At 39.0% G+C, this 25264-nt stretch overlaps 1 protein-coding gene across 7 annotated transcripts in view; it reads left to right on the top strand.

Annotated features, from left to right (window-relative positions):
* Nucleotides 1-25264, top strand: part of NCOA1 (nuclear receptor coactivator 1) — a 277704-nt gene that overhangs the window by 247220 nt on the left and 5220 nt on the right. For all 7 annotated transcript variants that reach the window (XM_030800369.1, XM_030800366.1, XM_030800370.1 and 4 more), the window contains 4 exons: nucleotides 2028-2430; nucleotides 12147-12321; nucleotides 18157-18340; nucleotides 22891-22980. In XM_030800369.1, coding sequence (XP_030656229.1) covers nucleotides 2028-2430; nucleotides 12147-12321; nucleotides 18157-18340; nucleotides 22891-22980 — 852 coding nt within the window. The remainder of the gene's footprint in view (nucleotides 1-2027; nucleotides 2431-12146; nucleotides 12322-18156; nucleotides 18341-22890; nucleotides 22981-25264) is intronic.

A 25264-nucleotide genomic window follows, 5' to 3' on the forward strand; every position in this document is an offset into this window, starting at 1 on the left:
ACCAGATGACTAAGTAGAAAAAACTCTTATTGCTGTAGCAAATAGCACCAGTAACAGGAAGCCTCTGATACGAAACTGTGTGAACAGTACCCGAAACCTGATCAAAACCCAGTCACATTGCTAAGCTGTCTTAACTATCTTGTGTACTATGTTCAATTTGAACATCAGCATTTTCTAGCTTGTATTTATTTTTTAAATCCCCCCCTTTTTTTTTTATAAACCCAGAGCCATTAGAACTTTAAACATAAAAATAACTAGGTGGACTTCTAAATGTTACCTAGTAACTCACTCCCTACTTTACCACATACATACTTAAAAATTTTTTGTTTCAACTACTTACTTTTATTTCATAACAAAGTTGATGTAAAAATCTGGGAGATAAGGAATTTTAGAGAGGATTTAAACTATACTCTTTTCCTCTCCACAATATGGAACTAGATGGATTAGGAGCAAATACACAAAGCCAGCACCTGTATTATTAAAGAGATAAATACAGCCATGCATCACTTAAAGACAGGGATATGTTCTGAAAAATGTGTTACTAGGCAACTTCATAATTGTGCAAAGGTCATAGAGTGTATTTACACAAACCTGCATGGTATATATAGCCTACTTATACATCCTGGCTATGTGTATAGCCCATTGCTCCTAGGCTACAAACCTGTACAGCATGTTACTGTACTGAATACTGTAGGCAATTGTTATGGTATTTGTATATCAAAACATACCTAAACATGGAAGAGGTACAGTAAAATACTGTAGTACTATAATCTTATGGGACCACCGAATTTGGTCCATCGTGTGCAACTGAAATGTCTTATTACTAAAATGTCTTATTGCTGAAATGTCTTTATGCATCACATGACTGTATTGACTGAAGCTGTTGGTAAGCAGCAGGTATTGACATCTTCATGGATCCAGATTTCAGTTTCTCTGTCTCTTACAAATTATAAATCTTAGTGCTAGCTAATTCAGGAGTAATTAGGTTGTAAGGAAACAAGACCCCACTTTTGGATTCACATAAAGATAATTCCTATCAGAAAGTCTTATTTCATAGTTTCTTCTAGATTAGACTATATGTAGTTGGCAAGAGCTGTATGCTTTAACCAGATTCTCAATCTGAATTGACATTTTCTGAAGAAGGCTTTATGGATATGCCATGTTATATTGAAATAATGATTTTAACCTAATTTGACCACTTCTTTCCTCATCCATAATATTGTAACTGAAACCACTTACACTAATGCCTGGAATAATCTGAAACTCCAATAATAATACAAAATAGCTGTTTCCATTTATTTCTTTTTACTATTTTATTTCTACTTATTTTCTTTTTAAGTGATAATTTCTTAGGCATTGGATCCTAGATTTCAGAATCTTCCTTTTTTAATGGTATTTGTAGGTTTTTTCTAATTGTAAAGGTAGTGCGTGTTCATCGTAGATAATTTGGTAAATATAGAAAAGTATAATGAAGAAAATTAAAATCACCTGTAATCACATTTTATTCATTTAAATAAAGTGGGATAATGTTCTCAGTGAGAAAAGTGGAAAACGAAGTTTCTCTTTACCAGAAACACAGTAAATTTTTTGGAATTGAAAAAGTCTTCTAATGATCTAATGAAGGATAGGACAGAAGTCATCAAGCACATTTTCTTTCACCTCCTTATGGTCTTCATGTTTCTCTTAACAATGTTCATGGCCAATATTATAATACTAATCAGTATATACTTTCTTTGAATTTTTCAGTTCTGTGTGACTTTTAATTGAGAATTTGCGTTCTCATTTATAATGGTCAGATATTGTTTAGCATTTCTTGACTACTTTTAATCTGTAAAATGTACCTAATTCATTTTTTCTCCTGTGATTGTTACTTAAGAGGTTTTTGTTCCTTTTCGGTTTTTGTTTCCCTTGTACAGTGATAATTGCTATGTACTTTATCGCCCCAAGCAAGTAGGCTTTAATCCAATAAACTTTCCAGGATAGTGATTATAATAATTTTAGTAAGTGAGTTTTTTCCTGCTTTTCAGCCACCCCTGAATGCTCAAATGTTGGCACAACGTCAGCGGGAACTGTACAGTCAACAGCACCGACAGAGGCAGCTAATACAGCAGCAAAGAGCCATGCTTATGAGGCAACAAAGCTTTGGGAACAACCTCCCTCCCTCATCTGGACTGCCAGTTCAAATGGGGAACCCCCGTCTTCCTCAGGGTGCTCCACAGCAATTCCCCTATCCACCAAACTATGGTACAAATCCAGGAACCCCACCTGCTTCTACCAGCCCGTTTTCACAACTAACAGCAAATCCTGAAGCATCTTTGGCCAACCGCAACAGCATGGTGAGCAGAGGCATGACAGGAAACATGGGAGGACAGTTTGGCACTGGAATCAATCCTCAGATGCAGCAGAATGTCTTCCAGTATCCAGGAGCAGGTAGGAGGGTCACAACTTTATGTTGTTCTAAGTAATCCATACAGGCTTAGGTCTCTCTCCATCTTTATGTCTGTGCTCAGACATTAAAACAGTGTGTGGAAGAGGAAAGACACTGACATGGGAGTCTGGAGACCCAGGATTCAGACTCAGCTTTTGACACTAAATGGTTGACTGGTTTGAGGCTTATCTCCCTTTTGTAGCTGAGAGGATTGAATTAGAGGATCTGTAAGGACCTTTTGAGCATTTTGTATGCAAAGTACATTCCCTTTTTTTTTTTCTTTTTTGTTAGATGCAGTCTCGCTCTGTCGTCCAGGCTGGGAGTGCAATGGTGCAATCTCAGCTCACTGCACCCTCCACCTCCCGGGCTCAAGCGATTCTCCTGCCTCAGCCTCCCAAGTAGCTAGGATTACAGGCATGTGCCACTGTGCCCAGCTAATTTTTGTATTTTTAGTAGAGACAGGGTTTCACCATGTTGCTCAGACTGGTCTTGAACTCCTGACCTCAGGTGAGCCACCATACCCAGCCTATTCTCTTATTTTTTAATTTCTCTCATTGATCTCTATGAGACTTCAATGAAAGTCTTCCCCACACAATGGATTTTAGTACATTAATTCAAAATTCGCATGTAGTTTTTTCATTGTGTGGGATATTTTGTTTTTGCCAGTTTGCATAAGAATAATTTATCTCCACAGAGTATCTCAGACTACTCATTTGGTGTCATCACTCTCAGCTGCTGCTGTTGCAGCTTCCTCTCCAATGTCAGTCAACTTTCTGGCTTCCAAAAGCTTTTTTCTTTTTTAGTCTTTCTTTGGCACTGTCTTCCATTCTCTTTGTCCTGGGTGATAATATCTTTTCTTATTTCTTTTCTGTCACTTTGAGATTCTAATAGGTAGTGGCAGTGATGAACATCTGATTAGTCTACTCTGTTTAATCAAACTTTTATGCAAAATTAATTGTCAATTCCTGAAAAATAATTGAAATAAATCCCTTAATTATATAAATGAAAGAAAAGAGGTAAATTTTAAGGCTGCTTAAAAGTGAATTTCAATGAGAAGGCTGCTGTTTGACTTGAATAAAATGTCGAAGTTATACAGAGATTTTTGACATGGCAGTATGCTTATCAGTTTTGAGAGCCAAATCAATTTAGAGTTTCCATTCTGATGGTAGCAAATACTAAAATCCTTTGACTATCAAATTAAGTATCTAAAGACTTGTGCCAGAGAGCACCAGAACTCTCAAAGAGATTTTAATCAAAATTATGCCACATCAGTTTCTTTGTCCTCAAGACAATGAAGTCATCTTTGGCTGGTTTATATCACTGACACTATCTGTGTGGGCAAGAAGAGGATTATAAATCCATATTTTGCCTGAACAAGAGTATGGCCTTCAAAAGAGTTTTGTTTCCATGTGTCTTACAATTTCTGTATGCAAAGAATTTGACAAAGCTTTTTCACTTTAGCCTGTGGAAGTACTTCCTCCAACATTAGAAGACTTGTGTAGTTATCTGCATCCCCGTTCCTCCTCCAAAATGACAACCTGACTAAAACAGCAAATGGGTTTTTAGCAGCATTCATGACATTATTGCAGAGCCCTAAATCAAAAGATTTATCTCATGCATTAGGGGAAGAAACTAACTAGAAGTAAGCCAAACATTAATAAATTCCTCATGAAATTATTCTAAGGATTTTTTTCTATTAAAAAAATAGAAATAGTATTTCTGTCCATTTTCAGGCATGCCCTTTTAAGTTTCCTCTGGAAAGTCAAGAAAGGAGAACTTTATATCCTGCTTTCATTCCTTGACAAAGCCACCTGGAAAGGCGGTCCTTCAGTGCCCCGGTTCTCATGAAATTGACAAGTTTCTTTCACAGTTCTGGGTCTAGTCTTTGATCTGAGTTGTGTCAGCATAAAACAAAGTGAGCTGAAATAATGGAGTGGGTGGAGCTTCCTCTTTCCCCGTACCATAATGGGAAAGATGTGTTGCCACCTATCATGAGTATCTGGTGCCTGGGTTTTTCTTCCAGACCAACTTCTGATTGACAAAAATATTTTCACAAAATAAGAATTTGCTTTTTATAAAGTCAGCATTCATACTACAAAGAAAACCCAAAAGCTGAGTGCAGTGAAGAGAACAGTGGTTTCATCCAGTTGCAAACTGAAATGAAATGGCATGGCTGTCAGTTCTTCCATGGACTGCTTCAAAGTAATACTGGAAAAATGTTTAACTTTTCTGGAAAGAGTAAGAACATTTAAAGATGCAATGTTTTTAATTTCTGTCACCACTTTTAATTATAAACTTGCTCCAAATTGATCGGCAGTCTGGTAGAGGACCAGGTTTTGTGTTGGCACAAAATCAAATTCTGGAAAAGTTCCAGCCTTTTCAAAACAAAAACAGTTTATTGTGGCTTAAGGAAATCCAGATAGAAAGGCTCTTTGGCCTTTGTTGGTTTTATGCTTCTATTCCTAAGAAATCGGCCACACAAAAGTACCAAAATATATGTGTTCCAACATGTTTCCAGGTTTGACAAATTAAGGTCCATAATCCAGCCCACTTGTTTTGGTAAATAAAGTTTTACTGGAACACAGCCATACTTACTACTTTATGTATTACCTATGGCTGGTTTCACATAGAAGAGTAGAGTAGTTAAAGAAACTTTGTGGCTTTCAAAACTGAAAACATGTATTATCTGGCCCTTTGCAGAAGAAGCTTGCTGATTTCTGTGTTAAGTGATGACAGTAAAACCAACGGATAACTGCATTAGCTTTGCTTTATATCCTTTGCTTTAGCCTCTTTCTGCTTAATGTAGGCCCAAAGTAAATGAACATGTAAGTCATAGTAATGGCAGAGTAAGTTTTCTTGTATTTCTGAAAACAAGAAACTTTTCTAGACTACCATGCTATGATGATGAGTGTAAAAGAACAGAATCAGACATTTAGAAATTGTTTTCTTTTTTATTTTTGTTTCTTTTTTTTTCTTTGAGACAGAGTCTTGCTCTGTCACCCAGGCTGGAGCGCAGTGGCATTATCTCGGCTCACTGCAACCTCCACCTCCCGGGTTCATGCCATTCTCCTGCCTCAGCCTCCCAAGTAGCTGGGACTACAGGCGCCCACCACCACACCTGGCTAATTTTTTTGTATTTTTAGTAGAGACGGAGTTTCACCATGTCAGCCAGGAGATGGTCTCAATCTCCTGACCTCGTGATCTGCCCACCTCGGCCTCCCAAAGTGCTGGGATTACAGGCATGAGCCACCGTGCCTGGCCAGAAATTGTTTTCTATTAAGGCAGTATTCAAAGTAAATATGAGAAATTGGTTTCTTTAGTGTATCTGCCCACTTCATGAGTTCCTTTAAGCCCATTTAGAGACCTCTTTTCTGTGAACTACAATAAAATCCTCTTCCACCTATTCCTCCTCAGTGATCTCATCTCCTTTTGGGGTTTCAGGGACCTTTACATGCTAGTGACTTTACTCTCTATCTCTAAACAATATCTCTCAGCTCATATGTACAGCTGCCTACTGGATATACATACTTGCATTTTCCACCAACACCCCAAACTTAACTTGTACAAACCTAGACTCATCAACTCCATGTTCCCTTTTATAGTTCTGTGTTCCAGCTACAGTAAACTTTCTGAGTTCTGAGAAACAGCACAGACTTTGTTCTCTTTTACTTCCAGGGGCTTTCAACATTCTCTATACTCTATCTAAAGTATTCTTCCTTTACTTCTCATTCCTATTCTTCCCTCCTCTCAGATATATCTCCTCTGCAGAGTCTTCCTGGACACTCCCAATCATAAAGTACTCGCCACCCTGTCTTAAACCACTTGTTAACCTAGCTGCCTTTCTTTTTAAATAGCAAGTTCCTTACGTGAGCAGAGTGTGACCTTTTTAACCATTGTTTCTCCAGTGCTTAGCACAGTGATCTCACAGTAAATAGATGCTCAATGAATCTTTGAAGAAATAAATGAATGAAAGTATGAATTCTAATTCTAGTTGCCACTGTCACATGTCTGCAATGCTAGTTATGGTTGGTCTAGCAGGGAGACTTAACATAGTCTAGCCCAGCTGGGCATGTGGCTCACGCCTGTAATACCAGCACTTCGGGAGGCCAAGTCAGGCGGATCGCCTGAGGTCAGGAGTTTGAGACCAGCCTGGCCGACATGGCGAAACTCCATCTCTACTAAAAATATAAAAATCAGCTGCGTGTGGTGGTGGGCGCCTGTAGTCCAGCTACTCGGGAGGCTGAGGCAGGAGAATTGCTTGAACCCAGGAGGCGGAGGTTGCGGTGAGCCAAGATCATGCTGTTGCACTCCAGTCTGGGTAATAGAGAAGCCTCTGTCTAAAAAAACAAAAACAAACATAGTCTAGGCAAAGATAGAACTATAAAATTTTTCTTCTGGAAGAACTAGATTATCTGATTGATGCAAGTTATCCAAGGTCCAGTGTAGTAGCAGAACTGGGACCAGAACTCTAAGTATTCCTCTAATTCATTACCCACAGACTAGTTCTTTCTACTAAAACTGGGTCATTTCACAGAGGATTTTTAGAGAAATGAAACCACTCTATGATACTGTAATAGTGGGTACATATCATTATACATTTGTCCAAATCCATAGAATGTACAATACCAAGAGTGAACCCTAGTGTAACCTATAGACTCTGGGGTAGTTAATAATGAGGACAGCTATACATGTGAGTGAGTGGAGGAGGGGTATGTAGCTTCATTTACATAATCTTTACCAAAAATAAACCCTATCTAGTGAAAAGAAAAACTGTAAAGTCTAAAGTTAGGAAATCTCAGTACCATCCACTCAGTTTTGCTTTGAACCTAAAACTTCCCTAAAAAATTGTCTTTTTTAAAATAATAAAATTAAAATACCAACGCTAAAAAAAACAGCAACAACAACAACAAAACAAACCACAAAGAAGTCATCTTATAAGGGAAACTGTTCATTCCAGTATGGACAGTTAGAATGTGAGATGAGGCCAGAAAGAAATATTAAAAAGCTTGCTCTTGTACTTGGAGTCTCTTATTTATTGTTTACTGTTGACCCCACAAAGTAATATCCAGAATATGATAAGCATCTTTTCCCACTCACATACATATTTTTCTTTTTCTTTTTCTCTTTTTTTTTTTTTTTCATCTTTTGAGACAGGGTCTTGCTCTCTTGCCCAGGAGTGGCGTGATCATGGCTCACTGCAGTGTCCAACTCCTGGTCTCAAGTGATCCTCCAGCCTCAGCCTCCTGAGTAGCTAGAACTACAGGCATGTACCACTGTGCCCGGCTAACTATTCTATTTTTTATAGAAACAGGTCTCACTACGTTGCCCAGGCTGGTCTCAAACTCCTGGCCTTAAGCCATCCTCCCATCTTAGCCTCCCAAAGCACTGGGGTTACAGGCATGAGCCACCACACCAAGGCCATATTTTTTTCTAAAAGAAATTAATTTCATCATAAATGAGGTTAAAAACACATTAATACAAGAGTTTTTCTTTTAAGGATCACAACCAAAATAGTTTAAAATGGAAAGTTAATGCAAAGACATTGGAAGTGAAGATGGTGGCAAAACAAAAACAAAAAACCCACCCTCTAGAGTCATAAATGAAAAAAAAATGGATGGTGGGCACAGTGGCTCATGCCTGTAATCCCAGCACTTTGGGAGGCCAAAGCAAGTGGATCACCTGAGATCAGGAGTTCGAGACCAGCCTGACCAACATGGAGAAACCCTGTCTCTACTAAAAATACAAAATTAGTTGGGCATGGTGGTGCATGCCTGTAATCCCAGCTACTCAGGATGCTGAGGCAGGAGAATTGCTTGAACCCAGGATGCAGAGGTTGTGGTGAGCCGAGATCACACCATTGCACTCCAGCCTGGGCAACAAGAACAAAACTCCATCTCAAAAAAAAATAAAGAAAAAAAAATGGAGACCCATATATTCTAAATCAAAATTACTTACCTTACATAGAGAGGAAGCGGCAAGGAGAAGATATGTAGCTTCATTTATATAATCTTTACCAAAAATAAATAAATCCTATCTAGTGAAAGAAAAAACTGTAAAGTCTAAAGTTAGGTCAGCTTCCACAGAAAATTTAAAATAGTTTTAAAATTGTAGCCTATAAGGCCGGGCATGGTGGCTCATGCCTGTAATCCCAGCACTTTGGGAGTTCGAGGCAGGCGAATCACAAGGTCAGGAGATCAAGACCAGCCTGACCAATATGATGAAACCCCATTTCTACTAAAAATACAAAAATTAGTTGGGCGTGGTGGCATGCGCCTATAATCCCAGCTACTCAGGAGGCTGAGACAGGAGAATTGCTTGAACCCAAATGCTTGAAGCAGAGGTTGCAGTGAGCAGAGATCACGCCATTGTACTCCAGCCTGGGCAACAAGAGCAAAACTCGGTCTCAAAAAAAAAAAAAAAAATGTAACCTATAATAAAAAACGAGTAAATTAACTACATCTCTGGCAAATATAATGATTTTCTCTTTTTATTTAACCAAATAAATCAAGTAAAAAGAGAAAAAAATCATTATATTAAAAATAACCAAAAAAAAATTACATTAATAGTGACAGAACACAGTAGATATTACACAGGCATATATGCATGTGTTCACAAAGTGACATCAAGGACATCGAAACATGTTTGTGATGTAATGTTGAGGGAAAGAAGCAGGTCACAGAATCTTACAGGATTTCATAAAGATGTAAAGGAATTATACTAAATTATGAGCAATCATACTATGGCATCCTTTTTTCTGCACCTTTATTTCTTTCTCTGCCTTAAAAGTGTTTAACTGTGAGATGTATTTTGTCAGGAAAAAAAAAAGAGAAAGAACAGAGTGCTAGCATTAAACATTTTTTAAAAAACATTTTTACTCTTTTAAATTCTTATGGATATCTACTTTTGGCCAGAAGAGTAACAGGGACCAGATTTACTTTCCCATCTGAAACAAATAAACAAAAAACAGACAAAGTACATTCAACAGTAGTTCTTGAGATTATCCAGACTGTGCTGCGGGGAGGGAGAATCCAACAGGAGCCAGGCCATTTCCCTGAGCTGAGGAGGTGGAGCTGGCAGTCTGGGAAAGCCAAGACACCTAGAGGTAACAGGGCACAATACCAGAGAGGACAGCACTACACAGAGAATTGTAGGATATGCCGAGGGTCCCTTTCGAGGCTTCAGCTGAGAGCTGCTGTGCACACGCAGGCACGCGTGTATGTGTGTACAAATCAAGGCCAGAGAAAACCACCTGAAAAGATAAGAGGAAACAATCTTCAAAGTTCATACGGGGCCAGTTCCTCTTCATACCAGCCAGAGTAGAAAACCTCATAATTCAGGGGGTATCAAGTAGAATACTCAGAGATGGTTTGCCTCGGTAGTGGGGCAAAATAAGCCCTAAACTCTGCTCTTGTCTCATTAGGCACAAGACCTAAAAGAATTAACCTGTTTCCATGTAACCTAACCACAGCCCAGACAAAGGTCAAAAATATTTAAAAGAATAGAAAAAAAAATCCAACACCTAACAAGGTAAAATTCACAAGGTCTGGAATCTGATTTTTAAAACTACCAGGTATGCAAAGAAGTAGGAAAATACGACCTGTAATGAGGAGAAAAATCAGCCAATCAAAAATTCAGAAATTACACAGATGATAGAATTAGTAGACAGAGACATTAAAGCAATTATAAATTATAAATTCTGTATGTTCAAGAAGCAAGGGGGAGCTTGAATATGTTAAGTAGAGCCATGGAAGATATAAATAAAACCTGAGTCAAACTTCTAGAGATTAAAACTACAGTGTCTGAGATTTAAAAAAAAAAAAAAAAAAAAAAACCCTAGATGAGATAAACAGCAGATTAGAAATTACAGAAGAAAAAAATCGTGAACTTAAAGATATAACAATGGAAACTACCCAAAATGAAATCAGAGAAAAAAGACTGAAAAAAACCTGGTAATTTACTCAAAATTGATCTTATAATTCAATGCAGAATTTCAGCATGCTTTTTGGAGAAATTAACAAACTTATCCTAAAATGTATATGGAAATGCAAAGGACCTAGAGTAGCCAAAACAATTTTTAAAAAGAAGAAGAAAGTTGGATATCTGCCTAATTTCAAAAATTACCATAAAGTCGCAACAATCAAGACAATGTGGTGCTGGTACAACATAGAGATCACTGGAACAGAATAAAAAGTTCAGAAGTAAACCCTTACTTTTATGGTCAGTTGAGTTTTGACAGGTCAGATGGCTGCTAATAAGCATCATCCTAAATAAAAACGAGTAGCCTACTGATAAGTGCTCCAAAATGGCTGAACCTCAAAAACATTATGCTAAGTGAATGCAAGCCAGACACAGAAGACCATGTATGGCTGCATTTATGTGAAATTCCCCCAAAAAAGCAAATCTTGTAGAGACAGAAAGTAGATCAGAGGTTACCTGGGACTAGGGATGGGAGCAAGGATTGACTACAAACAGGTACAAGGGAATTTGGGGAATGATTAGATGTCTAAACTGGATTGTGGTAATGGCGGCACAACTCTATAAATTTACTAAAAATCATTGCATTATGCAGTTACAGTGTGTCAGTTTCATGTTGTTTAGATTATGTCTGAATAAAGTTTAAAAGGGGGAAGGAGGAGGGGAAGAGTGGCTAACAAAACTTTCTCATTATTTTTTATTTTCATACGTGGCTTTTTCTTTTTCTTTTCTTTTTTTTTTTTTTTTTTTTTTGAGATGGAGTCTCGCTCTGTCGCCCAGGCTGGAGTGCAGTGGCGCAATCTCGTCTCACTGCAACCTCTGCCTCCCAGGTTCAAGCCATTTTCATGCCTCAGCCTTCCAAGTAGCTAACAAGCGTTTTTGTATTTTTAGTAGAGATGGGGTTTCTCATGTTGGCCAGGCTAGTCTCAAACTCCTGACTTCAGGTGATCCACCCACCTCAGCCTCCCAAAGTGCTGGGATTACAGGCGTGAGCCACGGCACCCGGCCACACGTGGCTTTTTCTTAACTTTTTTTTCCCTTTTCAAGTTTAATTTACGGCCGGGCGCGGTGGCTCACACCTGTAATCCCAGCATTTTGGGAGGCCGAGGCGGGTGGATCACCTGAGGTCAGGAGTTCGAGACCAGCCTGGCCAACATGGTGAAACCCCGTCTCCTCTAAAAATACAAAAAGTAGCCAGGCGCAGTGGCAGGCACCTGTAATCCCAGCTACCTGAGAGGCTGAGGCAGGAGAATTGCTTGAACCCAGAAGGTAGAGGTTGCAGTGGGCCAAGATCTCACCACTGCACTCCAGCCTGGGTGACAGAGCAAGACTCCATCTCGGGAAAAAAAAAAAAAAAAAAGTTTAATTTACTATACAGGTAATTCATCATGTATGTTCATACGTATTTTTACGCTTAAAAATTCACATAAGCAAAAAAGAACAGAAACAGATCATATACAGTCCTGCTGCACAAATCAACATCTTAGTGAATGGAAAGCATTATTCCGATCTTACATTTATTTATCTATTGGTTTATGCTGAGATTTCTTGCCCTAGTTTAAGATACTAAATTTTTTCCATGCTCTGTTGAATGCGATATTTGTAAATATATTGCCTGACACAAGACAAGGCAAATAAGAAAGTTATTTGTAAATATCTTGTGACAGATCCTTTTGGGTTTTTTCATTTATGGGTTAATAAATTTATAGTATATCAACATAAATTAATTTGTGTCAATTTACAGGAATGGTTCCCCAAGGTGAGGCCAACTTTGCTCCATCTCTAAGCCCTGGGAGCTCCATGGTGCCGATGCCAATCCCTCCTCCTCAGAGTTCTCTGCTCCAGCAAACTCCACCTGCCTCCGGGTATCAGTCACCAGACATGAAGGCCTGGCAGCAAGGAGCGATAGGAAACAACAAGTAAGGGGGCAGTTTTTATATATGAGCATTATTGATACTGTGATAAATCCCTGATACTGATAAATGCTACAATGGTTGAAACTCAGGAACATTATGCAAAGTGAAAGAAGGCTGGACACAAAAGGCCACATATGGCTACATTTATATGACATTTCCCCATTCCCCCGTTTATGTGTGGAGACAGAAAGCAGCACATAAGAACAGCCATGCTTTCATGGGCTGATTGTTTTCACAGGCTAAGTAGAAGATTATTGGCTACTTCCATTTGCATAATGGAAGAACTAAATTTTATATTATCAGCAAAGAAAAATGATTTTTAAATCTTATAAGTATCAAGTCACTTCTAAGGCAAATTTGTGTGCTGACAGTACAGAAAAGTGATCTAGTGTCCCTAACCTTTCCATCCTAACCTGAGCACACCTGCAGAATATGATGAGCTCACATCAGTAACAGAGCTTCCCTGGGACAGACGTAGAAATGGGTACTTTTTAAAACGTTTTTCTTTATAAGAACACTTTAAAATCTTGTAAATCTAAAACCAAGAATGGCAAATGTCAGAATTCAATAGAGCTGAGTAGTGGGCACACAAGTTTCACTTTCTCTATGTATTTAAAGACTTTATAACAATAACAAAAGTTTTTAAGGCTTACCCCTTTTTGAATCTCTAGATTTTTATGACCTTGACTTACCCATCTTGCTTAGAATTATCTCACTAAAGCCCTTTTTTTTTTTCCAAATCCTGGCTGCTGAACTTTTCACACATCACTTTGAGTTTTATAAGGATTTTAATTTGGTTGTGTCTTAGTTCTAATGACAGGGAAGCTGTCTGATCTGACAACATAATAAGTAAGGCAGTTAAAGTTGAAAACACAAGGCTATATTCTTCTAAAGTTCATTGAAAGGTGAGAGAAAATTTTCATATTAGAGAACTGTGTAGGTCTCAATGAGGACCATGTATAAATTAGGTAGAAATGGAACCATATCTGTAATACAAGAGGAATTTAGTCTCCTAATGTATTCTAATCCCAACTTCCTAAACTCACTCTGAATTTTGTGGCCCATCATTATAATTACTACCTTACAGGTACTCTGACTCCCTTGCCTAGCTCTCCCTCTGTTGCACTTATGCCTGGCAAAATTCTCCCTAATGAAATCCAACTAAACTCTTACTTCATACCTCCACCTAAGTATTGAAATATGGCTTGGAAAAAAAAAACGGTCATGCTGACGTGTCTCAATAACCTATTTCTCTGCTCCCCTTTACAGTTAAATTCCTTAAAAGATTATACTCTGTCCACTCCCCCTACTCCTACTCCTTGTTGAACTAATCAGGCTTTCATTCCCGTCATTCCACAAAAAGTGTCCCTGTCAAGATAGTTAAATGTCCTCTTCAGTGCCAAAAGCAATGCTCATCAGTAGCATTTGACATATTTGAGCATTTATTCTTTCTTGAAGCTCTTCATTTGGTTTCTAGAACAACTCTCTCTCTTGAGAAAAGTGACTCTCCTCCTATCATTTAGTCTCCTTGAGGATCTTTCTCATCTCCATGACCTCCATTTGAGGGCCCCAGAGTTGATTCTAGGACCTCTTCCCCATACCCACTCCCTCCTTTGGTTGCATCACCCATCTTACTATTGTCAATGCCTATTTCTATGCTTGATTCCCAAATTTAAACCTCCAGTGCAGATGGCTTTCCTGAACATCATACTGTATATTCAGCTGCCCAACCAATATCTCCACTTATAAGTCTAATAGGCATCGCAAACTTAACATGATGAAAACTAAAATGATATTTTCACCAGACCTGCTCCCCTGGGTTACTTTTTCCCATTTCAGTAAATGACAACTCCATTTTCCACTTGTCCAGAAGAAAAGTCTTTCTCTTTCACACATCCCACATCCAACACATCAGCAAATCATGTCAGCTTCTTAGCACCTCTCTCTTCTTACCTATTGCACTTGTGCACCTTAATGCAAGCCACAGTCACCTTTTCCCTGGGCCATTCCAGTAGCTGCCTCTCCTGCTTCCACCCTTGCTGCACCATCATTTAATCTCCACATGGTAGCCAGAGCCATGCTTTTAAAACAAGAGGCAGAGTATGTCCGTCCTTTACACACAACTCATCCAGTAGCTCCCCATCTTACTCAAAATACAGAATAGGGCCCGTAAAACCCCACATCATCTTGTTCCTGGATACCTCTCTGATCCCATCTGTTATTCTCACCGCTCACTCTGCCACAATGGCTTCCTTTTATCCTTCTGCTCCTCATATGTGCTAAGTACACTGCAAACTCAGGATGTTTGCATTTTTTAATCTCTCTGCTGGAATGTTCTTCCCTCAGTGGCCATGTGGCTTGTCTCTCGCACTTCAAGTCTTTCCTTAAATGTCACTTTATTAGACACAGACGTTAAATGTCACCTTATTACACTTCCCTGACCATCATTTCTGAAATAATAGCATTTTCTACCCTTGGCGCCTCCTTTCCATTCTTTACTTTTTTTGTAGTGATTAACACTTGACATATTGTGTGATAGTCTATTTATTTGTGATTTTTCTTCTCCGTCTAGAATATGAGCATCATAAGAGCAAGGACTTTATTTTGTATTCTGTTTCTCCATACTCTGGAACAGGGAGGCCCTTCATATACATCTATTGAACATATGAGTGCAAATACTCCCTAAGTCAACATCTTGGATTCAGATTCAAATATGGACATATGTTTTTGTTGTATTTTAGTAGTTTTTGCAAACTTTGACTTTCCAAATCATTTGGGAAAGAAAACAGTTACTACCAACTCTTTAAACACTCACACTTGCTCATTTGGTTCATGTGCAAAAGCTTATTAGTCATCATAAGCATTGCGTATTAGCGTATATCACCTGGAGACAGTGACCACTCACTCTCTCTGTCACACGTGAACACAAGATACCATGAGGAACCCTGAAAAACAACCCCTGCTGCCAAATAATGAAGAGTCTAGTTGGTGAGGGGGCAGGTCAGAGAGAATTAAAACATGAAATGGTCAGAGAACCATTAAGTAGAATGATGTAATAGAGTTCAGAGGTAGTGTAATGTGATTCTTTTTCATTATCTCTCTGGTGGCAAGAGAAAGAAATGGTTAAACAAACCTGTGTGTCCTGGAACTGGGTAGTGCTTCTGTGTAAGGCTGGTTGATGGGAGAATCCCATTGCTTATTAGCATTTTAAAGAATAAGAAGTCTTGTTGTTTAACCTTTTGTTTCTCAGACTTATTTGACCAGGGACTCCCCTGCTTGTTAATACCTGTAATATCTGTGGAACCCACTCTGGGCCAGAGTATTCATCCTTCTCTTTTTCCCATCATTTAGTGACTACCAAATACCTAGTGCTACCCTGCGAAAACTTTGATAGCTGCTACAAAGCAGGCAGGAAAGCAGAGTGAGGAAGAGGGCCTGTGAATGTTGGACTTTAGGTGCCAGTGAACCCAGACGTCTTTCTAGGACCTGGGACAGTGATTGCAGCTGCAGAAGAGCTTGGTCTTCTTCCCTTAATGGAAGATGCTAAAATGGAACTATTGGCAGGAGCAGTTTGAAAGAACTTAAACTAATATACAGTCCCAAATATTAATTTGAAAGGAAATTAAGCTCTAAATTTTTTTCAGTAAGTATGACATCATTGCAGTCCTTGAAGTTTCCACATGCATTAACTTACATAGCCTTGCTCCTCCGCAGTGGTGACTTATGTATCAATTGACAAATGAGTACTGTCTTAGGCAGAAATGTTCTCATTAGAAAATAGGCATAGAGGCTGGGTGCGGTGGCTGATGCCTGTAATCCCAGCACTTTGGGAGGCCAAGGCAGGTTGATCACCTGAGGTCAGGAGGTTGAGACCAGCCTGACCAATATGGCAAAATCCCATCTCTACTAAAAAAAAAAAAAAAAAAAAAAAAAATACAAAATTAGCTGGGCGTGATGGCACGTGCCTGTAATCCTAGCCACTCGGGAGGCTGAGGCAGGAGAATCACTTGAACCCGGGAGGCAGAGGTTACAGTGAGCTGAGCTTGCACCATTGCACTCCAGCCTGGGCAACAAGAGTAAAACTCCGTCTCTAAAAACAAAAGAAAATAGACATAGATTAGTAGGCTTTTTTCTCACCTTTAGTATGCTTATGGGGAACACTGTCCCATAAGCATACACACTGTACAGACATTAGTGGTCCACAGGTGTATTATTGACTATTTCCTAGGCATATAATTTTCTGTGGGCATTTGTGTTTTATAATTACTTGGGGGAAATTCTGTACTTTTCTTCAGACATGATAAATAGGCTGTTTCTTGGCCTGTCAATTCAGTATGATTACCTTAGTCTACGGGAAACTGTAAATGTCAGTATATCCTTCTTAACACTAAGAGCTAGCAAGGAATAGGTAAACTATTGATGGGGAAAATTATTTTTAAAATCAAATTCTGTAGAATTAACATTCAAATAGTGGAATTTTACCAGCAGTTTATTGTTAACAATTAATATATAGTCATAAAATATTTGGTGTTTATAGAACTTAGGAAAGACAATTAATATCATTATCCTTTAGATGTGTATATCTGTATCAATGAAAATTTTTAGGGTTCAAATACAAAGTGTCAAGTTGAATTCCCATGGAGTTTATTGCTTACTATTCTACTTCCTAATAGAGACTGATTTTACGTTTGAGATCTTTGGCATAACAACGGTCTAGAACTTAGCCATGAAGAAGGAAGTCAGTAAAACAGGCTCTCTGAAAAACATAATTGCTTATGTATTTTGCTTCCTAGAAAAGACATGAAGCTATGTTGAGGCCTGATAAGACCTTGGAAGTCTTTAAAAGGATTAAATTTGCCACCGAAAAACATTTGGTTGTATACATCTGGTTTCCTCTTAATTTGTAGCATATTGAAAGCGACCAGAAGATAAAACCTTGAGAAGTGACAACAAGCTATAGGCTATTGAATAAAGCATCTCAAATTTTAGTGTGCATGAATAAAGATGGACCTTTCTATACCCATCCCTGGAAAATGTGATTCACCAGGGCTTGAGTAAAACCTGGGAGTCTCAATTGCCAATGAGTCCCAGGGTATTCTCTTGTAGATGGTCTCTGCACTACACTTCAAAAAATTTATGCCACTTCACTGGCACAGATACAGTAAAACCATTTAATAGAAAACAATCTGAACTGCACCATTTGACAGCACCTAATAATAACCCATGCCGTAATTCATTTATTCATCAGGTATTTACTGAGTGCCTGCTATATGTCACATATTAATAGAGACAAGAAATAAGTGGAACAAGATACCATCATTCCCCTGAAGTATTAAGTCTAAGAGGCTATACAAGCAAACACAATATAAGGATGCTGTCTTTGAATCATTCATTCCTGTGTTAATTCATTCAGTGAACATTTATTGAAGAGATATAGATAGATAGATAGATAGATAGATAGATAGATAGATAGATAGATATGCGCCAGACACTTTGCTCAAATAGGACAGTCTCTGTTTAGATAGGTAAATGTCAGTTACCTAGAAGATTTACTTACATGGAAAACTTCCTTTCTTAATTATTTAGATGATTGTAGCCTAGCATCTCTGATATTGTACTAGATAATTGTTATTTAAAATGAGCTCTTTTCAGTTATTTAATCCCTTATGTAGACTTCAGAATGTATCTGAATTATGTTAATTTTTATATATTTTAAGAAGATACAGTCATACATGCAATTTAAGGATGTAACGTATTTTATTTGGAAACAGAATCTAGTCACATTATCCCCTTGTTAATGATCAGTGGATGTAATCTGGATTGTTTTTGAGTTTACAGTGTGTTCAGTCAAGCTGTCCAGAACCAGCCCACGCCTGCACAGCCAGGAGTATACAACAACATGAGCATCACCGTTTCCATGGCAGGTGGAAATACGAATGTTCAGAACATGAACCCAATGATGGCCCAGATGCAGATGAGCTCTTTGCAGATGCCAGGAATGAACACTGTGTGCCCTGAGCAGGTAAGTGGCACACTCGCCACACACATGACACACTACATCACAGTTAATTATTCTGAGGAAAATCAGGTATGTTGACAGTTACTCATCAGAAATAGCCACACTTCTTTATTCTTTCCCACTAACTTTTAATAATTACTGGCTCTTAAGATATACAGTGAAAAATTTTGACAGACTTTTTGTTTGTTTGTTTTTTGAGATGGAGTCTCACTTTGTCACCCAAGCTGGAGTACAGTGGTGCAGTTACAGCTCACTGCAGCCTTGACTGCCCAGGCTCAAGGGATCCTCCCACCTCAGACTCCTAAGTAGCTGGGACTGCAGGCACATGTCACCCTGCCTAGCTAATTTTTTTACTATTTGCAGAAACGTGGTCTCACTATGTTGCCCAGGCTGGTCTTGAACTCCTGGGCTCAAGCAATCCTCCTATCCCAACCTCCCAAAGTGCTGGGATTACAGGTGTGAGCCGCTACTCCTGGCTTTGACAGACTTTATAAATAAGATTTTAGTTTCATGAGATTTTAGTGTTTTAGATTTATAAAACAGTATATGGCTGAGTGTGGTGGCTTATGCCTATAATCCCAGCACTTTGGGAGGCCAAGGCAGATGGATCACAAGGTCAGGAGTTCGAGACCAGCCTGGCCAACATGGTGAAACCCTGTCTCTACTAAAAAAAAAAAAATAGAAAAATTAGCTGTGCATGGTGGCATGCACCTGTAATCCCAGCTACTCGGGAGGCTGAGGCATGAGAATTGCTTGAACCCAGGAGTCGGAGGTTGCAGTGAGCTGGTAATTGCGCCACTGCACTCCAGCCTGGGCAACAAAGCAAGACTCCGTCTCAAAAAAACAAGCAAACAAAAAAACAGTACATGTAATATATTGTCTTGGAATATTCCGTTATATTTTGAACACATTTTCTTCATTTCTACCTTTTAATTCAATAAGCATTTATTCAGTACTTACTGTGTACAAAGATAGCCTTGTGGGACATGCATATGTACAAGTTGGGAAAGACACAACATGAACAAAGAATCATTTTAATCATAGGACAAAACTAGTGTGTAAGAGATGGGCCATACGTGTTTCTGTCAGATGAGGAGTGTATGCACAGTTGACTACTGAGGGCTTAAAAGAAAAAAGGCCTGGTCAAAAAAGGCATTATGAAAAAGTTGCCTAAACAGAATAGAAAAAGAACATTCAAGATTGGTTATCACAGCATGACCTAGGCGGGATAGGGGTTGAAAGCCTAATTAATGTTAAGGGGATATTTATATTTTATTTAGAGAAGAAGTAATGTGGTAAGCTTTTTTGATATGTTGCATGCCATCTAAGTGTGTGGAATTTATCCTGGAGCCTCTTACAGATTTTTAGAAGAGAATGAATAAATTCAAAACGATATTTAAGATTATTGCAATAACTCTCTATAGTTGCTATTCTCATTATTCGTATCAGCAACAACAAAGTACGCTATAGTAACTAGGCTATTACCATGCAGCCATCATTTATAGCAAATCATAAAAATATATAAACACTGATTACCTTTTTTATCTTCAAATGATACTATATCACCTCATGTATAGAGGTGTATATTATATCACCTCATGTATAGAGGTGTATATTATATCACCTCATGAATAGAGGTGTATATTATATCACCTCTATATCACATGAGGTGATATATGTATGTATAGAGGTATAATATAATGTATAGAGGTGTATATAATGTATAGAAACTCATTACAGTTTATTTCTATTTTGTCCCTCCTGTGCTACTGTTGTCATACATATTATATTTATATATGTTCTATTCCCTGCAATTTATTTTTTCTTTAGTCAATTATAAATTATAAATTTATAAATTCTACTTATAAATTTATAAATTAATTATAAACTATAATTGACTAAAGAAAATTTAAATAAAAGCTTTTTTATATTTACCCACATAGTCACCACTTTCAATTTTCTGCATTCTTTTTGTAGTTCTAAATTTCCATTTGGTATTATTTTCCTTATGCCTGAGGGTCTTGCTTTAACTTTTTTTTTTTTGTTCGTTTGTTTTGAGATGGAGTCTCGCCCTTTAGCCCAGGCTGGAGTGCAGTGGTGCAATCTCAGCTCACTGCAACCTCCACCTCCCAGCTTCAACCGATTCTCCTGCCTCAGCCTCCCAAGTAGCTGGGACTGCAGGCATCTGCCACCATGCCCAGCTAATTTTTTTCGTGTGTGTGTATTTTTAGTAGAGACGGGGTTTCACCGTGTTAGCCAGGATGGTCTCAATCTCCTGACATCATGTTCTGCCCGCCTCAGCCTCCCAAAGTGTTGGGATTACAGGCGTGAGCCACTGCGCCCAGCCTTGCTTTAACATTTTTATAGTGCAGGCCTGCGGCTAATGAGCTTTTCTATGTCTGAAAAAGTCTTTCACCTTCATCTTTGAATGTTCTTTCCCCTAAACTCTAGCTTGGCAGTTTCAGCTTTCAGTATTTTAAAGATGTTGCTCCACTACAGTGTTGCTGATGAGACATCTGCTGTCATTTTATCTTTGTTCTTCCATATATGATTGATGTTTTTCCCGTCTGGCTGATTTTAAGATTTTTCTCTCCACCACTGGTTCTAAGTAATTTGATTGTTATATGCTTCAGTGTATTTTCTTCATATTTCTTATTCTTAGGGTTCACTGAGCTTCTTGATTCATGACCATATAATTTTCATTAAATTTTGGAAAAAATTTTTTGTTGTCGTTTGTTGGTTTTTTGTGTTTTTTTTGAGACAGAGTCTCACTCTGTCGCCCAGGCTGGAGTGCAATGGCGCAGTCTCCACTCACTGCAACCTCCACCTCCTGGGTTCAAGCAATTCTCCTGCCTCAGCCTTCTGAGTAGCTGGGACTACAGGGGTGCACCACCACACCCAGCTAATTTTTATGTTTTTAGTAGAGACGGGATTTTGCCATGTTGGCCAGACTGGTCTCAAACCCCTGACCTCAGGTGATCCACCCACCTTGGCCTTCCAAAGTGCTGGGATTATAGGTGTGAGCCACCACACCCGGCCAAATTTTGGAAAATATTGATCATTATTTCTTCAAATAATTTTTGTCGCCATCCTCACTTCTCTCCTTCAGGGACTTCACTTGCATGTATAATAGGACACTTGAAATTGTCTCACATTCACTGATTCTCTAGGTTTGGGGGGCTTTGGGGCAGTGGGATGAGGTTCAGTTATTTTTTCTTTGATTTTAGAACATTTATATTACTGTAGCCTTAGGTTCACTAATTTTTTATTTTGCAATATCTAATCTGTTTATCCAGTATATTTTTCATCTCAGACATAGCAGTTTTCATATCTAGCAGTCATATTTGGATCCTTTTTCTATCTTCCATATCTCCAACATATTTTTCATATCTGTTCGGTCTTTCCTCTTGTTTCTTAAATGGAATATGGTTATTATAATAATTGTCCTGATATTTCTCACCTATCAGTTCTATTATCAGCATCATTTTTGAATTGATTTCAGTTGAATTCCCTTTTCATCATGCATCATATTTTTCTGCCTCTTTGCGTGCCTGGTAATTTTTTATTGGACGCCAGACATGAATTTTACCTTGTTTATATTCCTACAGATATTCTTGAGCTTTGTTCTAGGAAATGGTTAGGTTACTTGGAAAGTTTCATCCTTGCTTTTTTGTTTACTGCAACCAAAGCAGTATTTTTTCCTAGGGCTAATTTTAACCTTACCACCAAGGTAAAACCATTCTAATATGCTACATGATACTACATGAATTATGATGTTTTCCATTCTGGGGGGTGAAATCAGGGCCCTGTGGGGAATTCAGGTGATTGTTTCCCCTGCATCTATAAGCTGATTAGTTCTGAGCTACAGACTTGAGGGCCACTGCAGATCTATTCCAGAACTCTCTCTGATATTCTGCTCTGAGGATTCTAGCTGCATCTCCTTAACTCAGGGAGCCTGCCAGGCGCTGCCTGGGTTGCTTTTCTCCGTGATACAGCCAGAAATACACTCCAGGCAGTAGGCTGGGCGGTTGCCACAGGAGGGACTGCTGAACTGTTAGGGATCACCGTCCTTCATTGCCTTTGTCTAATGTCTTCAGTGCCTTTGTTTCACATATTTTGTCTGTTTTTTTTTAGCTGATTGAGGCAGGAGGATAAGTCTGATCCCTGTTACTAAATCTTGACCAAAGTGTGAGTCTATCACTAATTGACATATGTATGTGTGAATTAACTTTTTATTAAAGTATCATATATAAGAATATAGAGAAAAGTGTACAACTCAGTGGATTTTCACAAAGTGAACACACCTGAGTACCACTCAGATCAAGAAACAGAATGTCATCAGTATCCCAGAGGTTCTCCTTGTGTCCTTACACACTCACCACCCCACAGGGGAACGACTACCCTGACTTGTGACAACACAGTTAATTGCTAAGCTTTTCATTTTTGCTGTGCTGCTATTACTTTTCTGTCAGTGAGATTGTTTTTCATTGAAGAATTTGGTTTTCAGCTTAAACAACTAGCTTGTAATTTGATCTTGTATTTATCTTTAATAGATAAATGATCCTGCACTGAGACACACAGGCCTCTACTGCAACCAGCTCTCATCCACTGACCTTCTCAAAACAGAAGCAGATGGAACCCAGGTCAGTAAGGAAATTCTAAGCCCAGAGCTGTCAAGTGTACTCTAGATACACAGAGGTCATCGTGTAGCATCATTAAGAGCCTGACCTTGGGAGTCAGACCTGGGTGTGAGTCCTGGCTGTGCCCTTCTTAGCTGTGTCATCCTGGGCATGTTATGGAGCTTTCCTGAGCTGCTGTATAACCACAGAACTAACATGACACCTGCTTATAGGATTGTTGAGAGGATTCAATGAGATCAGTTCAGATGGTTTAACTCAGTGCTTAGATAGGATAAAGTGATCACAAATGGTGGCCACTAATTGTTATTTTGTAAATAAGCACAGTGCTAAAAACTCATCTGTAATCAAAATACCTCAGAAGATCTCAGTAAATTCAGACATAACAGAGTGCCTGCTGTATACTTCACCTCCTAAGAAGTATGTTTCAAAACAGCACAAACAGCAAGGGTGACCACTTTCCTATATTAACCTAATTTAGAAATTTTGGAGGAAGGGCTTAATTCACTTTCGTAACTTTGGTTGAACTTTAGTCTTTTTTTTTTTTTTTTTTTTTTTTTTTTTTTGAGATGGAGTTTCGCTCGTTTGCCCAGGCTGGAGTGAAGTGGCATGATATTGGCTCACTGCAACCTCCGCCCCCTGGGTTCAAGCAATTCTCCTGCCTCAGCCTCCCGAGTAGCTGGGATTATAGGTGCCTGCCACCATGCCCAGCTAATTTTTTGTATTTTCAGTAGAGACAGGTTTTTGCCATTTTGACCAGGCTGGTCTCAAACTCCTGACCTAAGGTGATCCACCCACCTCAGCCTCCCAAAGTGCTAGGATTACAAGCATGAGCCACAACGCCAGGCCAGACTTTAGTCTCTTAATAAACATTTTTAACACAGGGATTATGCCACAGATGGCAGTAGGAAGACACATAAGATATGTTCCATCAGCATCTGGTGAACTGTGGGGAGAAGTGAGGAAAGGAAACTTCATTTGTGAAATGCTTGTGGTTTGCCAGACACTGTGCTATGCACTGTATGCATTATCTCATTTAAGCCTCACTGTAACCCTATGAACAAGGTAGTATTCTTTTTCTTCACAGATGAAGAAACTGAACATGAAGAGGTTTAACTACATGTACCATTCACAGTGCTAGAAAGAGGAAGAGCTGAGGTTCAAACCCAGGTCTTTCTACCGCCAGAGTCCACAGTGTTTCTGCCATACCAGTTAGGGACTGCTGAAAGATAAAACACATCAATATATGCACATAAACCGTCACATAACCAAAGAAGGCAAATTATTAAATTTATGTTACAAGTAATGAACCATAAGTGTTCAAAGAAAGGAGAATTTGCTGAGATGGTCAGAAGAGCATTTTTGCAAGAGATAGAGCGGAGCTGAGCCTTGAAGGACAGTTACCAAGGCAAAGGGAAGGAAAAGGGTATGGTAGTTGTTGGAGGCTGGTGCAGAGGTAAATTTAGAAGTAGAAGGAACTGGAAGGCCACAGAAACAGGGAAATAGTAATATCTTAGCATAGTCCTTGGAAACCAAATCAACTGCAGGTAAAGGGTTTATAGTAAGTATTCATAGGAATTAAAATTGGTAAAGTGGCTTGGGGCAGATTTCCAGAAGCCTTGAATGCTAAACTAAGGGATTTGGATTCAACCGTATGGACAGAAGAGTCATCCCTGAAAGGGAACATCGATAGAAGTGCTAGTTTAGACTTCATCTTGGGAAGAAGGTGAAGGAAGATGTATTGGCCAGTTGAGAAGGACAAAGATTAGAAGACTGGGTTCACAGTCTAAGCATTAGGAAATAGGACCTGAGTCCTCTCAAGGTAAAGAGAAGGCATTTTGGCTCACACCTATAATCCCAGCACTTTGGAAGGCTGAGGCAGGCAAATCATTTGAGGTCAGGAGTTTGAGAACAGCCTGGCCAACATGGAGAAACCCTGCCTAAAAATACAAAAATTCGCCCGGCATGGTGGCGGGCACATGCAGTCCCAGCTATTCAGGAAGTTGAGGCAGGAGAATCGCTTGAACCCAGGAGGTGGAGGTTGCGGTGAGCCGAGATCACATCACTGCACTCCATCCTGGGCAACAGAGAGAGACTTCGACTCAAAGAAAGAAAAAAAAGAGAGAGAGAAGGCATTTTAAGATTGGGGATACGGGCATGGTGGCTCACGCCTGTAATCTCTGCACTTCGGGAGGCTGAGGCAGGCAGATCACGAGTTCAGGAGATCAAGACCATCCTGGCTAACACAGTGAAACCCCGTCTCTACTAAAAATACAAAAAAAAATTAGCC

The sequence above is a fragment of the Nomascus leucogenys genome, chromosome 19 (genome assembly GCF_006542625.1).
Source record: "Nomascus leucogenys isolate Asia chromosome 19, Asia_NLE_v1, whole genome shotgun sequence".
NCBI lineage: Eukaryota > Metazoa > Chordata > Mammalia > Primates > Hylobatidae > Nomascus > Nomascus leucogenys.